Genomic DNA, 21,246 nt, shown 5'->3' with positions numbered 1-21,246 from the left:
CAGGCACTCGGAGATCATTGCACCCTGAAGGTCTTACAACATTTTTTTCCCCAGTTTTTGAAAAATGAATGTGTGAGAAACTGCACATGTTTAAAGTGTGCAGTTGTATACGTCCATGGGATCACCTCCGCGATCGAGAAAATGGACTTGTGTCCTTTTAACACCTGCCTCACTCCTCTCCCCCCACTCCCCACGTCCCCCCAGACCCTTACCTGCTTTGCCACAGGAGCTCAGTTTGGATTTTCTACATTGTTATGAAAATGGTTTCCACTGTCTTGGGTCAAGCTGCTCTTACTTTGTATAATTACTTTGAGATTCATCCATGTTATCGTGTATCAATACTTCATTCTTTAATTGAAACACAATTGACATACGTTACATAAGTTTCAAGTGTTCAGTGTTATGATTTGATATTTGTGTATCTTGTGACATGATCACCATGATGAGACTAATTAAGTCATGCCACACAGTACAGCTTTTTTTTTCTTGGGATAAGAATGTTTCATGTACCTCTCTTTGCAACTTTCAAATATGCAATCCAGTATCATTGACTGTAGTCCGGTCACCGTGTGGTATGTATATATAGAACATTTGCATCCCCAGGACTTAACGTTTTAACTGGAAGTTTGTACCTTTTGACCCCCTTCACTCATTTCGCCCACCCCCCACTCCCGGCAACCACCAGTTTGTTCTCTGTATCTGCGCTTAGTTTTTTTATACTTTTTTCTTTAAGATGGATTTTTAAATTAATTTTAGGTGTACAGTTAACATAACAATTGGACATTTAGAGCCCTCACAAAGTGATAACCCCCCAAGTCTACTACCCCTCTGGCACCATACATAGTTATTATAATACCATTGACTGTTTCCTATGCTGTACTTTACATCCATGAATATATATATTTTTTAATTAGAGTTGACATTCAATATTATTTTATTAGTTTCAGGTGTACAGCGCAGTGGTTAATACACTTTTTTTTTATTGCTGGGTTATATTTCACTACATGAGTAGATCATGCCCCCTTTTGTGCAGACTTTGGTAGTTTGTACCTTTTAAGAGGTTCCTATTTTATGTATGTTGTCAAATTTATTGGCATAAAGCTTTTCATAATATTCCCATATTGTCTTTTTACTATCTGTAGTGTCACCTCTGTCATTCTTAATATATGTAATTTGTGTCCTTGTAAGATGACCTCCTTTTACCCCGGTAGTATTTTTTGCTCTGAAATCTACTTTTATATTTAAGTGGGTTTCTTTTAGGCAGCTTGCTTTCTCTTCAATCTGACAACTTCTGCTTGTTAAATTGAGGTGTTTGCATTTAATTACATTGGTGATTATATGCTTACGTTATTACATGTATTATCACATACACTCAGTGTAATTACATCTAATGTGATTGATGTTTTCATTTTTAAATTTGGTAAAATATAAAGTGCACCATCTTAACCATTTTAAGGGGACAGTTCAGTGGTGTTAAGTACATTCACGTACGGCCATCGCCACCATTAATTTCCAGAACTTGTTCATCTTCCCAAACTGTACCCGTTAAACAACAACAATGCCCCATCCCCCTACCCAGCCCCGGGTCACTTTACTGTGATTATATTGTACAGTGGGTTTAAATCTACGTCTCACTCTTGGTTTTCTTTTTGTCCCATGTACTTTGTCCCCTTTTTCTGTCTTCTTTTGGATTAAATACTTCATTCCTTTTAGATCTTTTTTTTGGCTTATCAGATACAGCTGTTTTGTTGTAGTGGTTGCTTTGGGTTTTTAGTGTGCGTCTTCAGCTTAGAGCCTCCCTGCAAGTGGCTGTGCCAGCGCTGTAGTTTCATTCCTTTCGTTCCCCTGCGCCCCAGCCTCTGTGCTCTGTCATCATGCCGTTTACTTGCACGTGCTATAAACCCCAAGTGTATCAACAGCCTTTTTGTTTAAACACCCAGTTATTGTTTAAGGAGATTTAAGTAATAAAAAACTCTTACATATTTACCCATGTATACGTATCTCCTGTACTCTCCCTGTTCGTCCCTTCTCACCCCTCCCTAACCGCTGATCTTTTTAGTGTCTCTATAGTGTTAGCCTTTTCCAAAATGTCAAGGAGTTGGAATCTTGGTGTGTAGCCTTTTCAGATTGGCTTCTTTCACTTTGTTTTAGAGCTTTGGGTGAGAGTATGTTTAATTTTGTAAGAAACCACCCGACTGTCTTCCCAAGTGGCTCACCAGTTTGCATCCCCGCCAGCCTGAGATTCCTGTGGCTCCACGTGCTCAGACTGGTGCTTTTCCTTTCGGTGCTTTGGGTTGTTGCTGGCGAGACAGCTGGTGTTACCCTTAGCTTTGCTCGTCCACACGGACTAGGTTTTCTTTATGTTTCTTTTTTTTTTTTTTTTTTAATATATATTTTTTTTCATCTCCCACCCCCCACCCCCCTTACCCTCTGGCAACCACTAAACTATTATCTGTGTCTATAAGTTTCTGTTTCTCATTTGTTTGTCTTGTTCTTTTGTTGTTTTAGGTTTATATACCACATATCAGTGAAATCACATGGTTCTCTGCTTTTTCTGTCTGACTTGTTTCGCTCAGCATTACTCTCTCAAGATCCATCCATGTTGTCACAAATGTTCCTATGTTTCTTTACTTGAAGTTTATATTGAAATTCTTGGATATGTGAGTTTAGAGTTGTCATCATATTTGGAAAAGTTTGGGTCATTATTTCTTAACAGTTTTTTCTGTCCTCCCCTTCAGGGACTCCGATTACTGAGCATCAGGCAGCCTGAAATTGTCCCACCATTCACTGACACTGTTTATGCTGGGGTTGGGGGGGTATTTTTTCCTCCATGAGTTTCTTTTAATTCATTAATTTTCTGCAATGTCTAATCTGCCTGTAATCCCATATAGTATATTTTTCATTTCAGATACTGTTTTTGCCTCTAGAAGTTCAATTTGAATTTGCTGTTTTTATACTTGACGTGTTCAATCTTTTCCTTTGGCTTCTTGCTCATACGCAGTATTAGTGAAAATACCTGTTTGTGTCCGTGGCCTGATGTTTCTGACTTCTGTGTCATTCCTGGTGGTTTTCTATCGTTTTATCCTAGTGTGGGCTGCTTTTTCCTGTCCATTTGCACGTCCGGTATTTTTTTTCATTAGACCAGACGTTATGAAGTTTACTTGGGTAGTTTTGTCTTCCTGTAAATGTCTTTGTACTTGAAGTTACTTCACTACAGTTGGCTCCTTTTTGGACTTGCGTTTAAGGCTTGTTCGGTGTGAGTATGGTGGTGCTTGTTAGTCCAGGGCCCATATTTCCCTCTGTGCCCTGAGAGCCTCCGAGAACTGTGGCCAGGGCCCCAGGTGGGACGGCTGACGGAGCTGTGGGTCCCGTGAGCCTACTCCTCCGGGTGGTTCTCGCCCTGGCCCAGGCAGTCGCCCTCCGTGTGTCCGCATGGGAGCCTCTCTCCACGCGCTCTTTCTTGGGCTTTGACACACGAGCTCAACCAGAGGACAGTCAGAGGCTCACCTTGCTTGCTTCCTGTCCCCCATATCTTGAACACCATTGTTTCATGTGGGAGGAAAATCCAGTCTCTGGAGGCAGAGTCTCTGCTTATGGGGCTTTAACAAGAAAGCTTGACCCGTATGCATCTTGGTCGCAGCAGAGAAGGGCTGATGGGCAAAGTGCTGTTTTACGTCTGATACCGTGGCTCCCTTTGTACGCAGTGTATGTGGCCCTCACACATGCACGCCCGCATGTCACAGGCCCCTCTTCAGCAGGCGTGTGCTCCTATGTTGAACATGTCACAGGCTGTGGCTTAACCCTTCTCTAGCCCTTACTTGTCACCCAAAATGTCCTCGTGCGTGTGTGCTTCCAGGCCAACATAGCCGAGGTGGAGGTCTCGATCCCAGCAAAGCTGCACAACTCCCTCATTGGCGCCAAGGGCCGCCTGATCCGCTCCATCATGGAGGAGTGTGGGGGTGTCCACATTCACTTCCCTGTGGAAGGTTCTGGAAGTGACACTGTTGTCATCAGGGGTCCTGCCTCGGATGTAGAGAAGGCCAAGAAACAGCTGCTACACCTGGCAGAGGAGAAGGTAAGCACCACCCGGGAGGGGATCAGCATGTTTGTTCCGTGCAGGAAGTGTCCTTTTTCTTCCCGGTGGAAAGCTCCAAGTGCCCTTGTGGCAGGCCCGAAAACTTCGAAGACCTTTGTCTCTTTGATTTTTGCCATTACCGAAGGGCCTTTCCTGGTCAAATGCCCACGTATGCGATGTAGCAAAAGTGATGTATGTAAAGTAGACTCCACTCTCCTTAGTATGTGGTTGTGACTTTTAATGAACATGTATTTGTGTGATCTCTACTGCAATACAAATGTTTTGACCAACCCCCCCCCAACCCCCCAAAGTCTTCAGTGAATCACCTCTGTCACAGTCCACCTGCTGGTCTGTCTCTGCACTCGGTTCCATCCCAGCAGCTCCACAGGTGGGAATGGCTGGCTCTCTAAGCTATCGGCGAGCCCTTCAGCTTTGTGCTCTAACTGTTCTAGATTCTTGCTTTTCCAAAAGCACTTTGGAACCAGCTTGTCTGTTTCTAGAGGGAGAAAATCCTGCTTAGATTTTGATTTTGAGATTACCATATTTTGCTGGGTATAATGCACACCCACGTTTTTGACCCAGACTTCAGGGGAAAAAAATATTTCATTTTAATTTTTTTAATTCAAATTTTTATTTGTTTATATGTAGGTACTTTTTTTGGCATTATAAAGGAATTTTAGCATTTAGTTTTTAACATTATGGTACAAGAAATTTTATGAACAAATAATTACAAATCACAAGAACAGATACAAGGTACAAGAAATTTTATGTACTGGTAACAAATTTACGATATTTATGCATCTAGAAGGCCAAGAGCTCCTCGTCGTTGCAAGTTCGTCGTAAGTTAAAAACCGATTATTGTATTCCAGGGTATTATTTTGCATACAGATATCGTTACTGATTTCTTTTAGAGATCATTATTCATCTCTTTGAACTCATAAGCATAAGTAAAAGAATTAAAAACATTTATATAGATACAGAATTACACTACCCATGTGTAATGCACATCCTTATTTTTCCCTCACAAATTTGGGCAGAAAAGTATGCATTACACACGGCAAAATACGGTATGTTGAAGCTAAAGATCAAACTGGGGAGAACTGAGATCAGCAGTTTGAATCTGCTACTCTGTGTGCCAGTTTTTAAAGTCTGGCTTCTCATTGACTGCTGGTTTATAGTTTTTAGCATACAGACCTTGTTCATTTTGGTCAATTGATGTCTTTTGTTGTTTAGAGGTGGTACTTTTGTGATTCATTTCAAGTTTAAGTTATTGTAGTATTAGAAATGTATTTGATTTTTGAGTGTTGGCCTTGTTTTATGTGTCTGGTCTAAAGCTCACTCTGAAAGTTCCAGTAGCTTTTTTTGAGGGTTCTTGTGAGTTTTACTTTATGGAAAACACATCACCTGTGAGTGGATGGTGCATCTCTTTCTCTGATTGTACACCATGAGTGTCTCGTCTTACCGCATTGCCTGGGCCTCCAGTGTGCTGATAGCAGTGGTGAGAGCAGACGGCCTTGCTTTGTGGGTGAACTTGGGAGGTACTGAACCTGTCACCATGTTAGTGTGCGGTGAGCAGCCGGTCTTTTGCAGATGCTCTTAACAGGGACGGATGCGTCCTTCTGTCCCACGTTTGCTGAGAGTATTTTGGGGGATGGGTGTTGGATCTCGTCAAGGTTTTTTGTTTGGTTGGTTTTTTGCATCTATCGGCATGATGACATGGTTTCTCTCTTTGGTGTGTATATTAGATTGATTTTTCTTTTTTAATGTTTCACCAGCCTTGCGTTTGGGGGTTAGCCCCACTTAGTTAGGATGTATTTCCTTTACCGTGTTGCTGGACGGGGCCCGCCTAACTCGTTAGCTTTTTAACAGCGCTGCTGTTCACGAAGGTCTGTCTGAATGGTAGGAGAGTCCCTCGGTGGTGTTTGTGAAATTGGCACTTAAAAGATAACAATGTCAGTTGTTTACTGATTACGTGCTGGCAGACCTCCTTTTCCTGTGTTCCTACTTCATTGTGGGCCCAGTTCTAGGACCACAGGAAGGAGAGAGAGTGCACTGTGTGGGTCTGAGTCAGCCTGCAAGAGTGTGCTCTCCAGGTGACTCTGCCAGAGGAGCTGGCATCTGCCACGAGGTCCCTGTGTCAGGGCCTGTCCTGGGCCCTGCTTTCTTGGTGTCAGATGAGGGCCCCAGTTGGCTCGGGTCTCTCTCAGTTTGAGATTGGGGCGTTGCTGGCTCTGTGTGGGCTCCCCTAGGGTACGAGCAGGGGGAGGACCAGAGGGGGTGCACTCTGCTTGTGTGGGGAGCAGTGGGAGTGCCCATGCTTGGGAGTGGGGCCGGCAGTGCTGTGCAGGTGCACCCCCATCCCCATAGTGCGCGGCCGCACACCCCATTACCTGGCAGGTGGAGGGCGCTTGCAGAGGTTCAGGCACAGCTGGTACGTGGCAGCACTAGGACCCTGTGTCCGCGTGCTTTGAACTGGACTGGCCTCTCTTACCGCGGAGGAGGGAGTACAAGGGCAGCCTGTCTGGGTGGCCTGGACATCGTTTGTTTTGGTGAGGTTTAATTAGTCCCATTCAGGGGGACATTGGTGACAGTGTGAGGTTAGCTTCACCGCACACTGTTGTCCCCTAGGCCCGCCTGTTCACCTGCTCCAGGCCCAGGCAGGTGGCATCAGGCCAGCGTATGTGGGTTGGTCTCCACAGCAAACCAAGAGTTTCACCGTTGACATCCGCGCCAAGCCGGAGTACCACAAGTTCCTCATTGGCAAAGGGGGTGGCAAAATCCGCAAGGTGCGTGACACCACGGGAGCCCGCATCATATTCCCAACGGCTGAGGACAAGGATCAGGACCTGATCACCATCGTGGGGAAAGAGGACGCCGTCAGGGAGGCCCAGAGGGAGCTGGAGGCCCTCATCCAGAACCTGGTAGGCACCTGGGTCCTGGGCCCATTGTGCAGGGCAGCGGGCGGGGTCTCGACGTCCCTTTTCCTGTCTCCACGCTGCAGGACAACGTGGTTGAAGACTGCATGCTGGTGGACCCCAAGCACCACCGTCATTTCGTTATCCGAAGAGGCCAGGTCTTACGGGAGATCGCAGAAGAGTATGGTGGGGTGATGGTGAGCTTCCCGCGGTCCGGCACACAGAGCGACAAAGTCACCCTCAAGGGTGCCAAGGACTGTGTGGAGGCTGCCAAGAAGCGCATCCAGGAGATCATTGAGGACCTGGTAGGCGCCTGGGGGGCTTGTGCGGTCCTCAGCCCTGCTGGGGGGAAGGCACTGCGCGTCCCCTGCAGGCAGCAGGCCCTCGGCCTGCCTGGCCTCCTTCCTGACAGTGGGTGGGAATGCTGCCTCTGAGAAGCGGCTCCGTTTGCAATTTTATGAAAGGACAGTGAGTACGAGGAACCAGCTGCCTTGTCTCGTCCTTGTCTCCAAAGGGAAGCAGATAGGTTGGGGGAGAGGGTCAGAGCAGAGCGGCTCCGTAGAAAAGTCACGGAAATGCACTGGTCTTTCTAAACCCGCCTTTAGAGAGCGTCGCCCTCTTGAGTGCCGTTGGAGGTACTTTCTGGTAACCAAGCCTGACTCCTTGTTGAGTCAGAGCCACAGCATCCGAATGCCCTGTCACCTGAGACCAGTGGGGCCACCTGCCTGCTGTTTGAGGGCCCCCCCTTGTGTATACAGAAATCGGGTGTCATTACGTTCTGCTTCTGGGTGTCAGCAGCGTCCGGGGCAGTTTCGTACGGACAGGTCACTGATTCGTGCTTCATCTTTTTGGGGGAAGCACCTCAGAAAGACGCCTCCCTTTGGCCCTGCCCCGTGGTCCTCCTCCCTCTACCCCATGGCACATCGAGCTCCGGATTCAGCTTGGGAAAAGGGGGTGCCTGTGCGCTTGGGAGTGGCTGTGCAGGACTGAAAGGAAGACGGTGTGAACCTGAGGAAGCATCAGCGGTTAACCTTCACTTTTCTCTTTGTTCTTCTCACTCTGCCCCTCCCAGGAAGCCCAGGTGACCATAGAGTGCGCCATACCCCAGAAATTCCATCGGTCAGTCATGGGCCCCAAAGGCTCCAGAATCCAGCAGATCACGCGGGACTATAATGTTCAGATTAAATTCCCAGACAGAGAGGAAAACCCAGGTGAGTCCTCGCGGTGCGCTCTGTGCTGGGCGGGAAGCGGAGGTGTGGGAATGGTCCCAACCTGGGGCGAGGTGGCTGCCATGTGTCCTGATGAAGGGCTTTCCTGCCGGCTGCGGTGCTAGAACCCCGTCAGGTGTCCTGGGGGCCGCCAGAGGCTTGGGCTCACCTGCTGTCCCAGCAGCGCAGCATCCGTTGCTGCAGCGTAATGAGGTGCCCTGCAGGTGTCCTGGAGGCTCGCAGCTGGTGACAAGGACATAGGAGAGCACGCAGGGGAAGCCCCGTGTGCAGTGCTGCTGCTCACAGAGCTTCTGAAAGCGGCTGTGACGAGGTTGCGTCTGTCTTGTCCACAGCACAGGCCTCACTGCCCCCAGTCCCGCTCCTCTATGGGCCATGTCTCCCGTGAGGATCCGGCTGTGGTCTCAGACCAAGTTCTGTACGTCCTGATCCTTCTTGCACTGACACAAAGAGCGTGTTCTGCCTTCTGTTGACTTGTCTTAGTTGGCCGTTGTGTCTGGCTGGCAGACCTGCAGCTGCCGAGGGCCCTCCGTGGGCTCTGGCCTCTGTGCAGCTGGTCGTGCCCTTGAACACCCCTGTTTCTGGGAAAACAGGGTATTTTGAGTAGAAAACCAGTTAAATCATAATGTCATGTGGTGCACACTTGAATATTTTTTAATTTTGATGTAATTTCACACTTAAAGAAAAATTGCTCAGAATTGCATGAAGATAAATCCTCTCTACTCATCCAAACTCACCAGTTTTTACACAAACACATATACATGGTTTTTTCTGAATCGTTTGAGTGTGATTTTCAGACCTGTCTGTCATCCATAGTGGGTTGTTTTCTTCTAAGAAGGAGGCTCGCGTTTTGAGAGCACCATGGCATGTTCATCAGAATCTGAAAACTGAGTTATGTGACACTGTTACTGAATTCATAGTTGACATTCAAATTTGGCCAGTTTTAAAAGCGTCCTGCAGAGCCCGCCTCTTTTCCTAATGTTTTTTTGAGAATTTTTGAGTTTGAGCCAAACTGAAAACATTGTTGGGAAGAAGATTTCAGATGTTCCCCTCTTTCCCCAGTTTTAATCCAGGATCGTGACAGCTTTAGGCAGTCATGCCTATGGACTTATTTCTGTCATATGGACTCCTGGATTCTCACCCTAGGAATGTGGTTTTGGTGTTCGTTTTGCTGCACACCTGGTCCCCAGTGTGGTCCACGGGAGCCCCACCAATGGCTTCTGTGTCCTATTTCATGTCTCTTCACTCTGGGTGCTTGCTTCCTTCCTGGCATGAGAAGCTGGTGCAGCCTTACCTCGTCCTTCCTGAGTCTCTCAAGCACCCTCACCTCCCACCCCCCGGCCGCCTGCTCCCAGCGCCAGGTCTCCTGGGCCGTCAGAACGTCCATCCTTCCCTCCCAAATACAGTGGGCCCCACTTGTAGCTCTTTCCACACACCAACTCATGTTTCTCACTTTATCCTTTGAGGTGGTTAGTTCCATGTTCAAGGTCTGGGAGCAGGGTGCAGAGCTCACGGCCACACTGGAAAGCAGCAGTGCCCGCCAGGTCCAGGCCTGTGCCAACGGCCCCTTCTCTTTCCCCGTAGTTCATAGTGCACAGCCAGCTGTCCAGGAGAACGGTGACGATGCCGGGGAGGGGAGAGAGGGCGAGCCTGGCTCTCCAAGGAGGTGTGACATCATCATCATCTCTGGCCGGAAGGAAAAGTGTGAGGCCGCCAAGGAAGCCCTCGAGGTATGTCCGGCCCTGTCTCCTCCCTGGGGCGAGGCGTGGCCTGCAGGACGCTGCCCTAGTCGCTGGCAGCAGAGGAGTGGGTCTAGTCAGTCACTTTCGTCCTCACCCCGGAGCATTCGGCCTACAGGCCTGGGGGTCGTGGAGAGAACATAGCTGGTGGGTGAATGTGACCTCCAGGCTCAGTGTCCCCCTCTGAAGCGGGGCCGTCCAGACCTACCTGTGACTTATAAGGCTGAGTCCTTTCGGAGTGAGTACTTAGAGTGCCACTTCCATGGTGGTCGTGTCCTAAATGGCAACGACATTGGACAGCGTCGTGTTGCCTTGGAGTGGAGAGACAAACGAGAACCAAGATGACCACACAGCAAGGGATTAAATGTGGTCGGGGCTGGGGCGGGGACAGAGCAGTGCCCGTGTCCCGTTGTCATTGTCTCGGTGACCTGCATGGGCTTGGGCCACAGGCCGTTCTTGACCTCAGTGAGGCTGGGAGCCAGGGTGAGCCTCTGCATCGGAGCCCCCTACTTCCCCATGGGCCTCACGCCCTGTTTTTTCCAGGGTTTCTTTGGTTTTGTTGGCTTGTGCAGGGCCCTGCCACAGAGGCTTGGAAGTTCGCTCTGCTGGCATTAACTGAAACACTGGCTTCCGTCCTTTTCCCACGTGTTTCTATTGAGTTAGTGGCATTCTCAGGTGGCACAGTGTGGAAGGTTCTGGGCGCACACTAATTCCCACAGCGCTCTTTTCCCTGTGTCCCATGAAGACCTGTTGCTGGGCCCATGGCGTCCCTGCCCGCTGTTCTCAGGCCTGACTGACCATCTTCCGCAGGCGCTGGTCCCTGTCACCATCGAGGTGGATGTGCCCTTTGACCTTCACCGGTACATCATCGGGCAGAAGGGGAGCGGGATCCGCAGGATGATGGACGAGTTCGAGGTGACGCGGTCTTGCAGGCCTTTTCCCTGGAGACCGGATGTGGGGCGTGAGCTCTGTCACAGGTGCTGCTGGGAGTGGATGGATGCAGCCCCTCGGGGCGCGAGGTCCTGCCCACCCTCCCATAGCGGAGGCGCCTTCCTCCTGCTCTTTATCTGCAGCAGCTCTCCTCCTGCAGGGGTGGACACTTCCCACCTTCCTTGTCCCGAATCTGCAGGGGTGTCCCTGGTCAAATGGGACAGACAGGCCACTGCTGATGACTTCCAGGCTCACCCTCGGTGAGGGCCAGATAGACACATTCCCGTCCTGAGGGCTCCCGTCTCCACGTAGGTGAATATCCACGTCCCAGCCCCTGAGCTGCAGTCCGACGTCATCGCCATCACAGGCCTCGCTGCAAACTTGGACCGGGCCAAGGCCGGGCTGCTGGAGCGCGTGAGGGAGCTGCAGGCGGAGCAAGAGGACCGGGTGAGTGCCCAGCGGGGCTTCCGAGAGGTCCGGCAGCCGGCCCTGGCGCCACCAGGTAACCGGTGGCTGGAGGTGGACTGGGTCCCCAACCAGGCAGTCAGCGTGGAGATTCTGCTGAGGGGCGGCCCTTCGGCAGCGGTTAGGAGCAGGGATAAAGCTAGCGGCTTCTTCAAAGGGAATCCTGGAGACATGGAGCCCTCAGCCCTACAGGGAAGGTGAGCTGTTGCCCAGAGAGACCACCACGCATGTGCTATGCGGTCTAGGGTACACGTCAGGCCCCCATGGACTTCCTGCCTCCACGGCCTCCCTGTGGAGTGGGTGAGAGCCCGCGTCGCCTGTCGGTAGAGCTGGCCTTTGAAGGCCCGAGTGATGGTGGCAAGGCAGGTGTCCTGGGATTTGAAGCACCTTGTGAACTATGGGGCTTGGCCGGTGATGGCACCCTGCTCATAGGCCCCGCCAGTCTGAGTGTGTTCCCACGTCGGCTTCCGAGTCTGTCCTCTGCCCTGGCCACAGGCGCCCCGGGCTGTGTCTGTCCCATAGCACTTCTGTTCCTCTTTTTTTAGCCTGCTTCTGCACCCCAAGCCTGCCAGGCCCAGAGCGTTTTTAGGCTTCCTCCTCAGACCTGTTTCCCAGGTGAGGAGAATGGAGCCGCGCTGTCACGGCGAGCAGGCAGCTAGGCCAGTGACACCTGGTCTTGCAGGTCCTCTGAAAGGCTTGCAGACTTGGCTGTGGAGTGGGCAAAGCCTCTGGGTCTCATTAGGAGCGGTAATGGAACATGGCGCAGAGGCTAACCGACAAGCCATGTCTTGTTTTTGTTGCCGAGGTAACAGTGGGTGCCTTCCAGGTCCAGGTTGGAGTTGAGCCTGTGGATGCGTGTGATGTTGAAGGTCAAGACTGAAGTATTGGACCCTTTGCCTCATTCTCGTTGTTTCATCTGTAGGCTTTAAGGAGTTTTAAGCTGAGCGTCACCGTTGACCCCAAATACCACCCCAAAATTATTGGGAGGAAGGGGGCGGTGATTACCCAGATCCGCTTGGAGCATGACGTCAACATCCAGTTCCCCGATAAGGATGATGGGAACCAGGTAAGGAAGACCACGCGAGTAGACGCCCCATTGACGCACTCTGGGGACCTTTGTCCTGACCTGGGGACAGTGGCCAGGCAAACTTGTGCCAGATGGGTGGTGGAGAGGGCAGGATTCAGCGAGGCTTCAAGAGTCGGGGTTTGGCTCAGGCTTTGGGCCCCATCTTGGCCCGTGCCGGCTGGGTGAGGTTCCTCTGACGTGGTTGTGTCGCTGTGTGGACTGGGGGCACGTTTCCTGTGCCCACCTGGTCACCTGTGCAGCAGGGTGTGCCCTCGTCGCTCCCGGCAGCCAGCTGGTGCTCTGGCTGGGACCTTCTCACACAGTTGTCCTCACGGTGCAGCCCCGCAAATGTGCACCCTCCACCCGCTCTGCGTCGCATGTCGGTCCCCTCACAGTGGAGGCCAGGGCCTCCCTGCCGAGCTGGGTGTACCAGGCCGGTCCCTGCCGGCCGCTGCTCAGGAACCCGATGCCCCTCTCTGCGCACCACCCAGCCCGTCATACAGTCCTGCTGTCTGTCTTACCTCTCGGACCTTCTGCCCCCTGGCCCCACCTCTGATAGGTGGGCCACCCTGCAGCACGGCTTTGCACACAGTGGGAGCCCAGTCTGCGCTGGCTCTTCTGCAGGCTCTCGTACGCGGCACAGCACCTAGAAACGCTCCCCAAGAGCCTTGCGGCCAGCACACCTGACAAGGCCTCTGCAGACGGGCGCACCGCACCCGCCCAAGCCTGCGTCACTCTTGTGGGGGCTGCGTGCCTGCCTGCTCACCCCAGCCTTGCATATCCTGGGTCTTCCAGGAGGAAACAAGCGTCCTCACTGCTCCCTGGTCCTGAGCCCTCCCCAAGGGCGGTCTTCAAAGCGCCGCCTCCTGTTTAGCTCTTTCTGAAGGATATTTCTGTACCGCAGACTTAATCACCTTGAGGACTTAGCTCTTTTAAATCCCTCACGTTCACTACTGTGTACTTCCTTCAATTTTCCTCTGCAATTACTAGTTCTTTAGTCATTATTTAACGTTTAGACTGTTGACGTCCTGTGAGAAGCATGCTTCGTTTACAATCCGTCCTGTGCCCGCCATGGCCTTTAGTGGTGCCTCACCGGCCGGTGGGGGAGTTCTAGGCCAGGGTGACGTCGGGCCGCCTCTGGCTTCTGCATTTGCTTCACCTGGACAGAAGGCGCTTGGTGCTGCCCCTCTCAGGCCCCTGGGCTTTCTCTTCTCCCTGGGGTGGGTCTCTTTAAATGCCTGCTTTTCTCTTTTAGTCGAGGTATTTATTCTCATTCTCTCATCCTTTTACATTGTTTTCTGTTCTTTTTTTGAGAGTGTAATATTTTCTCGTGTCCTGAAGAATATGGTTTAAGGTTATTTCATTTTCAAGTTTCCTTCTCTGTGCCTTGAAGAATCCATTTGTTCTGTTCACTCTTTACATCCGGGGCCTCTCCTGTGCCTTTGTATGATTGGAGGGAGGCCCTGGGCCCGGGTGCACTGTCGGTGTGGTGTGCTGGCCACGGCATCTGGACCTTCCAGGTCATTCGGTCTCCAGACGAGGGGCCCGAGGGGACCTTTCCTGACGCGGACCCCTCACTTGCCAGTCAGTGTCTTCCCGTCATCTTTGTGGGTAGGTGCTCGCTCGCTCTCCCTGTGTGTGACTGCCTTTTCGGCAGGTCTTAGGAGGGGTCAGGAGCTAAATGGGCATCGTTAACCTGTTGTTTTCAGTTGGACTCCTGGTATTTCTTTCTCTCCTGAGTGGATCCGTTTGCCCCTGTGCCTCACTTCGCCATGCGTCCAGTGCCCCGAGCCCCTGTGCACCCCTTCTAGTCAGGAGTCCCGAAGGCATTTCCTTTGTGACTGGATTCTCCTGTCTCAGCCCCAGGACCAAATCACCATCACAGGGTACGAAAAGAACACCGAAGCTGCCCGGGATGCTATACTGAAAATTGTGGGTGAGCTTGAGCAGATGGTTTCTGAGGACGTCGCACTAGACCACCGTGTTCATGCCCGGATCATTGGCGCCCGTGGCAAAGCCATTCGCAAGATCATGGATGAATTCAAGGTGAGTGTCCAGCCCCACCGTGAAGGGCGTGCTGGCCGCAGCGCGGATAGTACCTGCTTCCTGCCCTGTCAGGTTGCTTCTTTCCACGTGGGCCAGTGAGGGGCGGGGAGTGGGGACCACTGGGGCCTCCAGTCTTCTGCCTCAGCTGCTAAGAACGCACTGACCCGCTGGGCTCTGGAAGCGCCAATGTCTGAGGCTCAGGTGCTCGTCCTGAGGCAGTGAGGCTGAGGAGGGTCACAGCTGTGTGTGTGTGTGTGTGTGTGGATGCCGTTGACAGTGCCCTGCGCAAGTCCCTGGTGGGTTCCACACCTCAGAGGGGTCACCCCCTTTGCCTTCTGTAAACAAGGAGCTCCCACGGGCACTGGGCTGCATGTCATGATAACGAGGAAACAGCCATGAGCCCATATCTACATTTTCATTAACTCAAGGGGAGAAAACGAGACGTTCACTGTTCCAGCCACACGGCATGGTGGCCAGTTAGTCCAAAGCTGGCGGACGGGTGCTCAGCCAGCTGAGGTGCTGTGTGTGCTCCTTCTAGGTAGACATTCGCTTCCCGCAGAGCGGGGCCCCAGACCCCAACTGCGTCACCGTGACAGGGCTCCCAGAGAATGTGGAGGAGGCCATCGACCACATCCTGAACCTGGAGGAAGAATACGTGAGTCCTGGGGTCACGGCAAGGTGGGAGTGGGCGAGCCCCTGACATGCCTGGCAGGCCCGGGGGTGCGCGGCCTGACACCCCTGTGCCTGCAGCTGGCCGACGTCGTGGACAGCGAGGTACTCCAGGTGTACATGAAGCCCCCTGCCCACGAAGAGTCCAGGGCGCCGTCCAAGGGCTTCGTGGTGCGGGACGCTCCCTGGACTGCCAGCAGCAGTGAGAAGGTGAGGCTTGTCCGGGGTGTCCCCATGCCCGTGAGGTGGGGTGCCTGCCACACCAGCCTCGCCTGGATGGGCCCAGTGGCTGAGGGTCGGGTCATTTTGGAGCTGCTTGAGTGCAACCCCTTACTGAAGCGGTGCCTTTTCTGTCCCCCCAGGCTCCTGATATGAGCAGCTCTGAGGAATTTCCCAGCTTTGGGGCTCAGGTGGCCCCGAAGACCCTCCCTTGGGGCCCCAAACGATAATGATCAAAAAACAGAAACCTCTCCAGCCTGCTGACCCAAACCCCGCCACACAATGGTTTGTCTCAATCTGACCCAGCGGCTGGACCCTCCATAAATTGTTGACGCTCCCCCTCCCTGAGGTCTCGCAGTGAAGCCAGGCCACCCAGCGTCGTGTGTGGCCGGTTCCTGGGCCTGGCCAGCTCTGGGCGTGAGCTCAGGACCCGACACCTGCACTCTGGGACAGCCCTCCTGCTGTGAACACTAACATGTCCTCGACGTGGCGCCATCAGCGTCTGGTCCACCCAGCATGTCAGTAAGGCTCTGGCCTCCACTCAGAGAGCTCCACGGCTGTGGCTGAGTCTACTTCCTGTGTCATGACCTCAGGAAATAAATTCCTTGACTTTATAAAAGCCAAAATGTTTGCCCTCTTCCTTTTCCTCCTTCCAGCTGCCAAAAAGTACACTTAGCCCAGACCACGGGTGGGGAGGGAGACCCAGTGTGCGTGCTGGGAGCGCCCGGCCCCTCAGTGGACTGGGGGTTGGGGGCAGAAGGGTGACGTGGGTCCCAAGTGTGTCTGCCCTGCACTGCAGGCGCTGGTGAGTGAGACCTGAGGTGGGCTGCAGGTCCGCCGTCTGGGTGCACGGTGGCCTGGTGTGCCCGGAGGGACGTGGGGATGGGAGAGGGCTGGCCCGCAGAGGAGAGGTGGGGACAGCCACTTACCCTCCACCAGGGCCCTGCTCTGGGTAACAGCCCCCTGGTTCCACCATGTTGGGTCCACAGCCCCACCCCTCCCTGATGCCTGCTCTCAGTCCCTTCCTTCTCCCTCAGCCAGTGTGGTTGTGCCTCAGGCTCGGGGTAGTGCCTCCCTCGGCGCCCAGCCTCTTGATCTGACGTGTCCTGTGGTCGTGTATTCGCTGCTCCCTCCCTCCTCACTCCCTCCTTCCCTCCCTCACAGGTGGTCAGTGGCCAGTGGGCCCGTCCCGAGTGGGGAGTGCACACATCACTCCCCTCGGTGGGCTGTCTTCTTGACATATGCTCGGGGGCTATGCAGACCCCTGGGAGCTGGCCTCCAGAGGCAGGCTTCGTGGTCATGGGCTGGGGAGAGGCTGTCACTCAGCCTGGACTAGAGGACCGGGTGCTGCTGAGGGCATCTGCTTTTCTCAGGTGTGGTAGGTAATTCCGGGTGAGACAAGGTGTCCCTGTCCCCGGGCAGCACAGGGCCCCTCCGTGTGGTGCTGTGAGAACCACAGACGGCCTGTTTCTAGGAGGTCTGGTCTCCCTGTCCCCCCCTGTCCACTCGTGGAGGTGATGAGCCATCCCAGACAGATTCTGGAGTTCCTAGAGAAGCCCTTCCCCAGCGGTGCTCAGTATTCCTTTGCCATCCCCACCCCAGAGTTTTTCACTCGGTTTAATAACTCAGTTTGGCACCCTTGAGGCCAAACTGAAATTCCTGACTAGACCGAGAACTGGTTAACACGAGTGTAGTATCAGTGGCCTCTGTGCTCCCATTAGACTGAGCAGCCCTACATGTGCCCCTCTATAGGAATGATAAACGGGGATAGGAAAGAACATTTGCTTCACCAAATAGGCTGCAGGACCCCATATTACATAGGTCGACAATGGAGATCGGGAGCGAGAAGGCAAGGCACTGTCTGCCTTTCTCCAGGAAACTGCTGCCACCTGGGAAGCCTCGAGGGCAATGCGCTGGCGCCCCCTTCTCGGCAGGAGTCTGGGAGCTTTTCCTGGTGACCACCGAGCTCCGTCCCCATCGCCCTGTGGGCCCTCCGGTATCTGCCTTTGTCATCTCTACCACATCTGGCCCCACACTCCTCCGAAGGTAAACTGTCTGTTCTCACAGCCGCTGTTTGCACATTGGCGTTTGTCGCTACGTGTTGCCGATGTAGCTTCCCTTTCTCTGAGCTGTTCAGGTGGTGGTAGTGAAGGCTGCGGTGCCTGCCCAGGGCCCCTCAGGCCCTGGGAGAGCCTGCAGGGGCCTGGGAGCGTGCGTGCATTTCCTCCTGTTGACTGTCCTCCCTATCACGTGTGTCCAGTTACCACCCATCCCTTGGCCTTAATTTTGGAATTTGGAGAGTATGTGCAAACATGTGAAAAGGCTCATGAATATGGATGACACTGGAATTTTACAAATTCTAAAATAAAACCCAAAACCAGATGCGTTGTGCTGGGGCTCATTTTATCACGCCACATATGTGTCCCTGGTCCTGGGAAATGGGGGGTGTTTCCACGCTGCCAGTGAGGGGTCCTTGGACATCCTGTAGATGGTGGTGGACTTCGGTGTGGTTCTCCCAGCTGGCATGTGGCTCTCAACCCCATTTTAACAGCCTGCCATGCAGGAGCTGCGGTGCGGTGTGAGGCCAGCGGTGGTCACAGCTGGCTGGCTGCCTGGCCCAGACTGCTGTCACCATTGGGCGACGGCGTCCTCGCTGTCAAGCAGCGCCCTGCCACGTCCTTGCTCAGATTCTGCCTGAATTCCCTCTACCACAGACCTGGGTGGCATTCCCGGGGAAGTCTCCCAGCTCCCAGCGAGTGCTGAGCTACAATGGGGGGAGGGGTCATCCTCCTGTCAGAAAAAGCTGGAAGAGGCCAGTGGGTGAGGGAGGCGGCAGCAGGCAGCGGGGCCGGTGGTGGCATCTTCATTCAGGGAGCACTGCACCGCAACCAGCAGGGCAGTGACCCCAGCCCTGGTCAAGCTCATGGGAGGCTGAGGTGGTGGCTGCTCCGGGTGGGAGGAGGGTTACGTGGGGAGGGGCCCGCGCCCCACTCTGGGTCCTGGTAGTCAGGGCCCTGTCTGATTGACATGCGGACTACAGCAGTATGTTCACGAAAGCCTGACACATGACAAGCATTTTCTTAAGTTTCAGTAAAATGACAAAGTTTGAGACAGAACAGGCACAAAGCCTGAGAAGTCCAGGAAGCATAGTGTATGTCCAGACTTCTGTTCCAGCATGATTTATGACGGGAGGAAGAGGAGCGCCCAGCTCAGTGGGGAGCACCATGGGACCGACCACACGCAACAGTTGGCAGAAGGTCAACATGGGAAGAGCTTCGCGAAGCCAGCGGATGGGGTCCAATGCAGGTACTACTGGGCTCCCAGCTTTGGAAACAATCACGTGTAAATGTGCAGAAACACTCAGATCACTGATGTTACAGGACGTCCTTCACGCCAAGTGTTTGCTCAGAGAATGAAATGCAGTCTCCTCACAGGCCTTCCCCACCGGCTGCTCGGTGGGCCGTGCTGACCCAGCCTCAGCGCACAGCCTGGGAGGGGCTTTGGCCTGACTGCCCAGGAAGGTGACTGTTCACTCAAGCTGTTGAGTGGCCAGGAGGGAAGGTGGGGCCCAGTTCAAGAAACAGGAAGATGGAACCAAGAGGCCTTGGCGGACAATGGGGAATGGAGGGGTGGGTGGGGCGGTGAACTCCCTCCCCAGCTGGGACCTGGAACACGGTACAGAGCTGACAGTGGGGCTGTGCTGGGGCAGGTGGGACCCTGCGTGGACAGGACAGGAAGAGGCAGGAGGGGGTCTGCAGAGGGGACACCACCATTCGAAGGACAGCAGATGCAAAGAGCACCAGAGACAGAACAGACGACCCCAAAGTCCACTGGCTTGATTGGCAGATGAGTCACGTCTGAGGGCTGAGGTGTCAGTGGGAGGGTGAACAGGGAGAGGTCAGCGTGCGTGGGGGGGGGGGGGGGCGCTGGCGATGGTGCGGAGTGGAGCTGGGAGGGAAGGGGACAGTGTGCCTAGGGATTGGGGACTGGGGGGTGTGACAGCAGCCAGCGTCTCAGATGGGGGGCCATGCTGCCCCAGGGTGAGTGAGACGATACCGGCTCGGGCTAACTGGGTGGGAGATGGTGAGGGCAGCTCCCCGACAAGCTGCCAGGTGCCCCAGGGCTCCCCTGGGCATGGCATGCCCTGGCCCTCCAGGTGCCACTGCCATAGCAGGTTGGCTTTGGAGTCTCCAAAGGGGTGGCCAGTGGGGGCTATAACCAGGACCTGGGAGGCAGGGCGCATGAGCAGAGGCCCCAGGCAGCCAAGAGCAGAGCAGCTCTGGGCCAAGGAGACAGGCTGTGGCCTCAGAGGGCGGGGAGCCTCTGAGTACCTCACATCTCCCCGGGTGAGGCCTCTGCCCTCCTGGTACATCTGCATCCAAGCCCTCAGCTGCCAACTCTTGGGGTGACCATTGTGACCTCAGCGGGAAGGGACTGGGGAGGCTTGGCTGGCTTCTGGCAGCCTAGGCTTGTGCGCCCAGATTCGTCTCTGAGGCTGGGGGCCGGCCGTCCTTCACTCCACTTGTTCCAAGGAGAGCCTGTCTCCAGGAAGGGGTGGCAGAGGGGAACAGTGTGATTAAACTGACTTTTTCACGCTGTCACCGCTGCAACAGAGCACCAGGCTGGGGGCCACCCCCCCACGGGTGAGGGAGAATGAAGTGTGAGGGCTGGGGCAGGGGCTCACCTCGTTCTCGGCCAGTGCCTGCTTGGCTAGGTAGTACTCCCTCTTCACCTTGACTTCCACGGACTCGGGGATGTCAGGTACCAGGAGGTCAAGGACGTGACTGATGGCGAACACCACGTGCTGGGGGGCAGGGGATGGTATAGGGCCAGGTGTGGGCACCTGCTCCCAGCTTCCCTGGGATACTGCAGAGCCCAGTGATGGTGGCCAGGCAGGGAATAACTCCATTTCCCAGACAGGGAAACGAAGATGCAGAGAAGAAATGACTCAACCAAGGTGACAGAGCAGAAGTGCTGGGACCCTGCTTCCTGGGTCTCACCGAGCCCCCAAGCCACATGTGAGATTAGGCAAAGCAGGGAGGCCGAGAGTGCCAGTGGGGGAGGCCAACGGAGGAAGTGGGAGGTGCCTGGGCTACCTCAAACACAATGACAAAAGCCAGGCGGATGGCCAGAAGATGCCAGTAGGTCCAGGAGTAACGCCCATCGTCTTCCCTGAAGGCCCGATACCTGCAGGAGGCATGGCACTCAGTGTGGGGAGCCGTGCAGGTGCCTTTCTCAGCTTCACCTTCCCCTCCCTGAGCCTGTATTTCTGGGCCTGGCTTTGAGGGGGCCTGAAGCAGGAACTCCCAAGCAGTGTGTTCTGACGGTACCTTTAGCTTTAACTGCTGTGGTCCCAAAGGATGGATGAGCTGGAGTGTCCCATTTTCCTACCAGACTAAAGTGGGCCCCATCATGGAAAATGCCTTATTATCTAGATGTGACAATGCGGTAAGTCTGTGCTTCTACAGGTGATGTCAACCTACTTACAGCATGCAGTCTGCTCAGAGACTCCGCCTGCCCAGCATATAGCTCCCTTCCTCTAATAAGCACAACATTGAGCTTTGCTTTCTATTTCAGATTGAGCGGTCATCTTGTCATCCTTTGATAGCTTCCTATATTTCTGTCTTGTGGTAAGATGTGGCATCCCATATTGTAACAAACTTAGATGTTGTACTCCATGGAAAGCATCACTATGGCCAAGTTGTAGGAAAACAACAAAAAAATCTTGAAAGTTAAAAATATAATCATTGAAAAAAATTCCTCAATGAATGGGATAAACTTTATGTGGCTACACTAGACACAACAGAAGATGGGAACTAGAAGACAATTATGATGAAATCACCCTGAACGCAATCTAGAGAGCCCAAAAGATTTAAAAATATAAAAATGCGCTCGA

General features: G+C 53.4%; 2 protein-coding genes across 7 annotated transcripts in view; one reads left to right on the top strand and one right to left on the bottom strand.

Moving 5' to 3' along the window:
- The window catches only part of HDLBP (high density lipoprotein binding protein), a 68,808-nt gene extending 52,832 nt beyond the window's left edge, over nt 1–15,976 (top strand). For all 5 annotated transcript variants that reach the window (XM_019711667.2, XM_019711665.2, XM_074316479.1 and 2 more), the window contains 12 exons: nt 3,857–4,075; nt 6,775–6,996; nt 7,077–7,295; nt 8,063–8,201; nt 9,801–9,946; nt 10,766–10,870; nt 11,198–11,332; nt 12,273–12,416; nt 14,277–14,462; nt 15,001–15,117; nt 15,213–15,341; nt 15,494–15,976. In XM_019711667.2, the coding sequence (XP_019567226.2) occupies nt 3,857–4,075; nt 6,775–6,996; nt 7,077–7,295; nt 8,063–8,201; nt 9,801–9,946; nt 10,766–10,870; nt 11,198–11,332; nt 12,273–12,416; nt 14,277–14,462; nt 15,001–15,117; nt 15,213–15,341; nt 15,494–15,580 (1,848 nt within the window). In that variant the 3' untranslated portion in view covers nt 15,581–15,976. The remainder of the gene's footprint in view (nt 1–3,856; nt 4,076–6,774; nt 6,997–7,076; nt 7,296–8,062; nt 8,202–9,800; nt 9,947–10,765; nt 10,871–11,197; nt 11,333–12,272; nt 12,417–14,276; nt 14,463–15,000; nt 15,118–15,212; nt 15,342–15,493) is intronic.
- A 1,770-nt stretch (nt 15,977–17,746) lies between these two features.
- Nucleotides 17,747–21,246, bottom strand: part of ANO7 (anoctamin 7) — a 28,104-nt gene continuing 24,604 nt past the window's right edge. For both annotated transcript variants that reach the window (XM_019711668.2, XM_074316489.1), the window contains exons 22-24: nt 20,447–20,537; nt 20,035–20,154; nt 17,747–19,888 (exon numbers count right to left, since the gene is read on the bottom strand). In XM_019711668.2, coding sequence (XP_019567227.2) covers nt 19,814–19,888; nt 20,035–20,154; nt 20,447–20,537 — 286 coding nt within the window. In that variant the 3' untranslated portion in view covers nt 17,747–19,813. The remainder of the gene's footprint in view (nt 19,889–20,034; nt 20,155–20,446; nt 20,538–21,246) is intronic.

The sequence above is a fragment of the Rhinolophus sinicus genome, linkage group LG01, assembly GCF_036562045.2.
Source record: "Rhinolophus sinicus isolate RSC01 linkage group LG01, ASM3656204v1, whole genome shotgun sequence".
Lineage (NCBI taxonomy): Eukaryota > Metazoa > Chordata > Mammalia > Chiroptera > Rhinolophidae > Rhinolophus > Rhinolophus sinicus.
The sequence above is the reverse complement of the archived record's forward strand: the minus strand, read 5'-3'. Positions and strand labels throughout refer to the sequence as shown.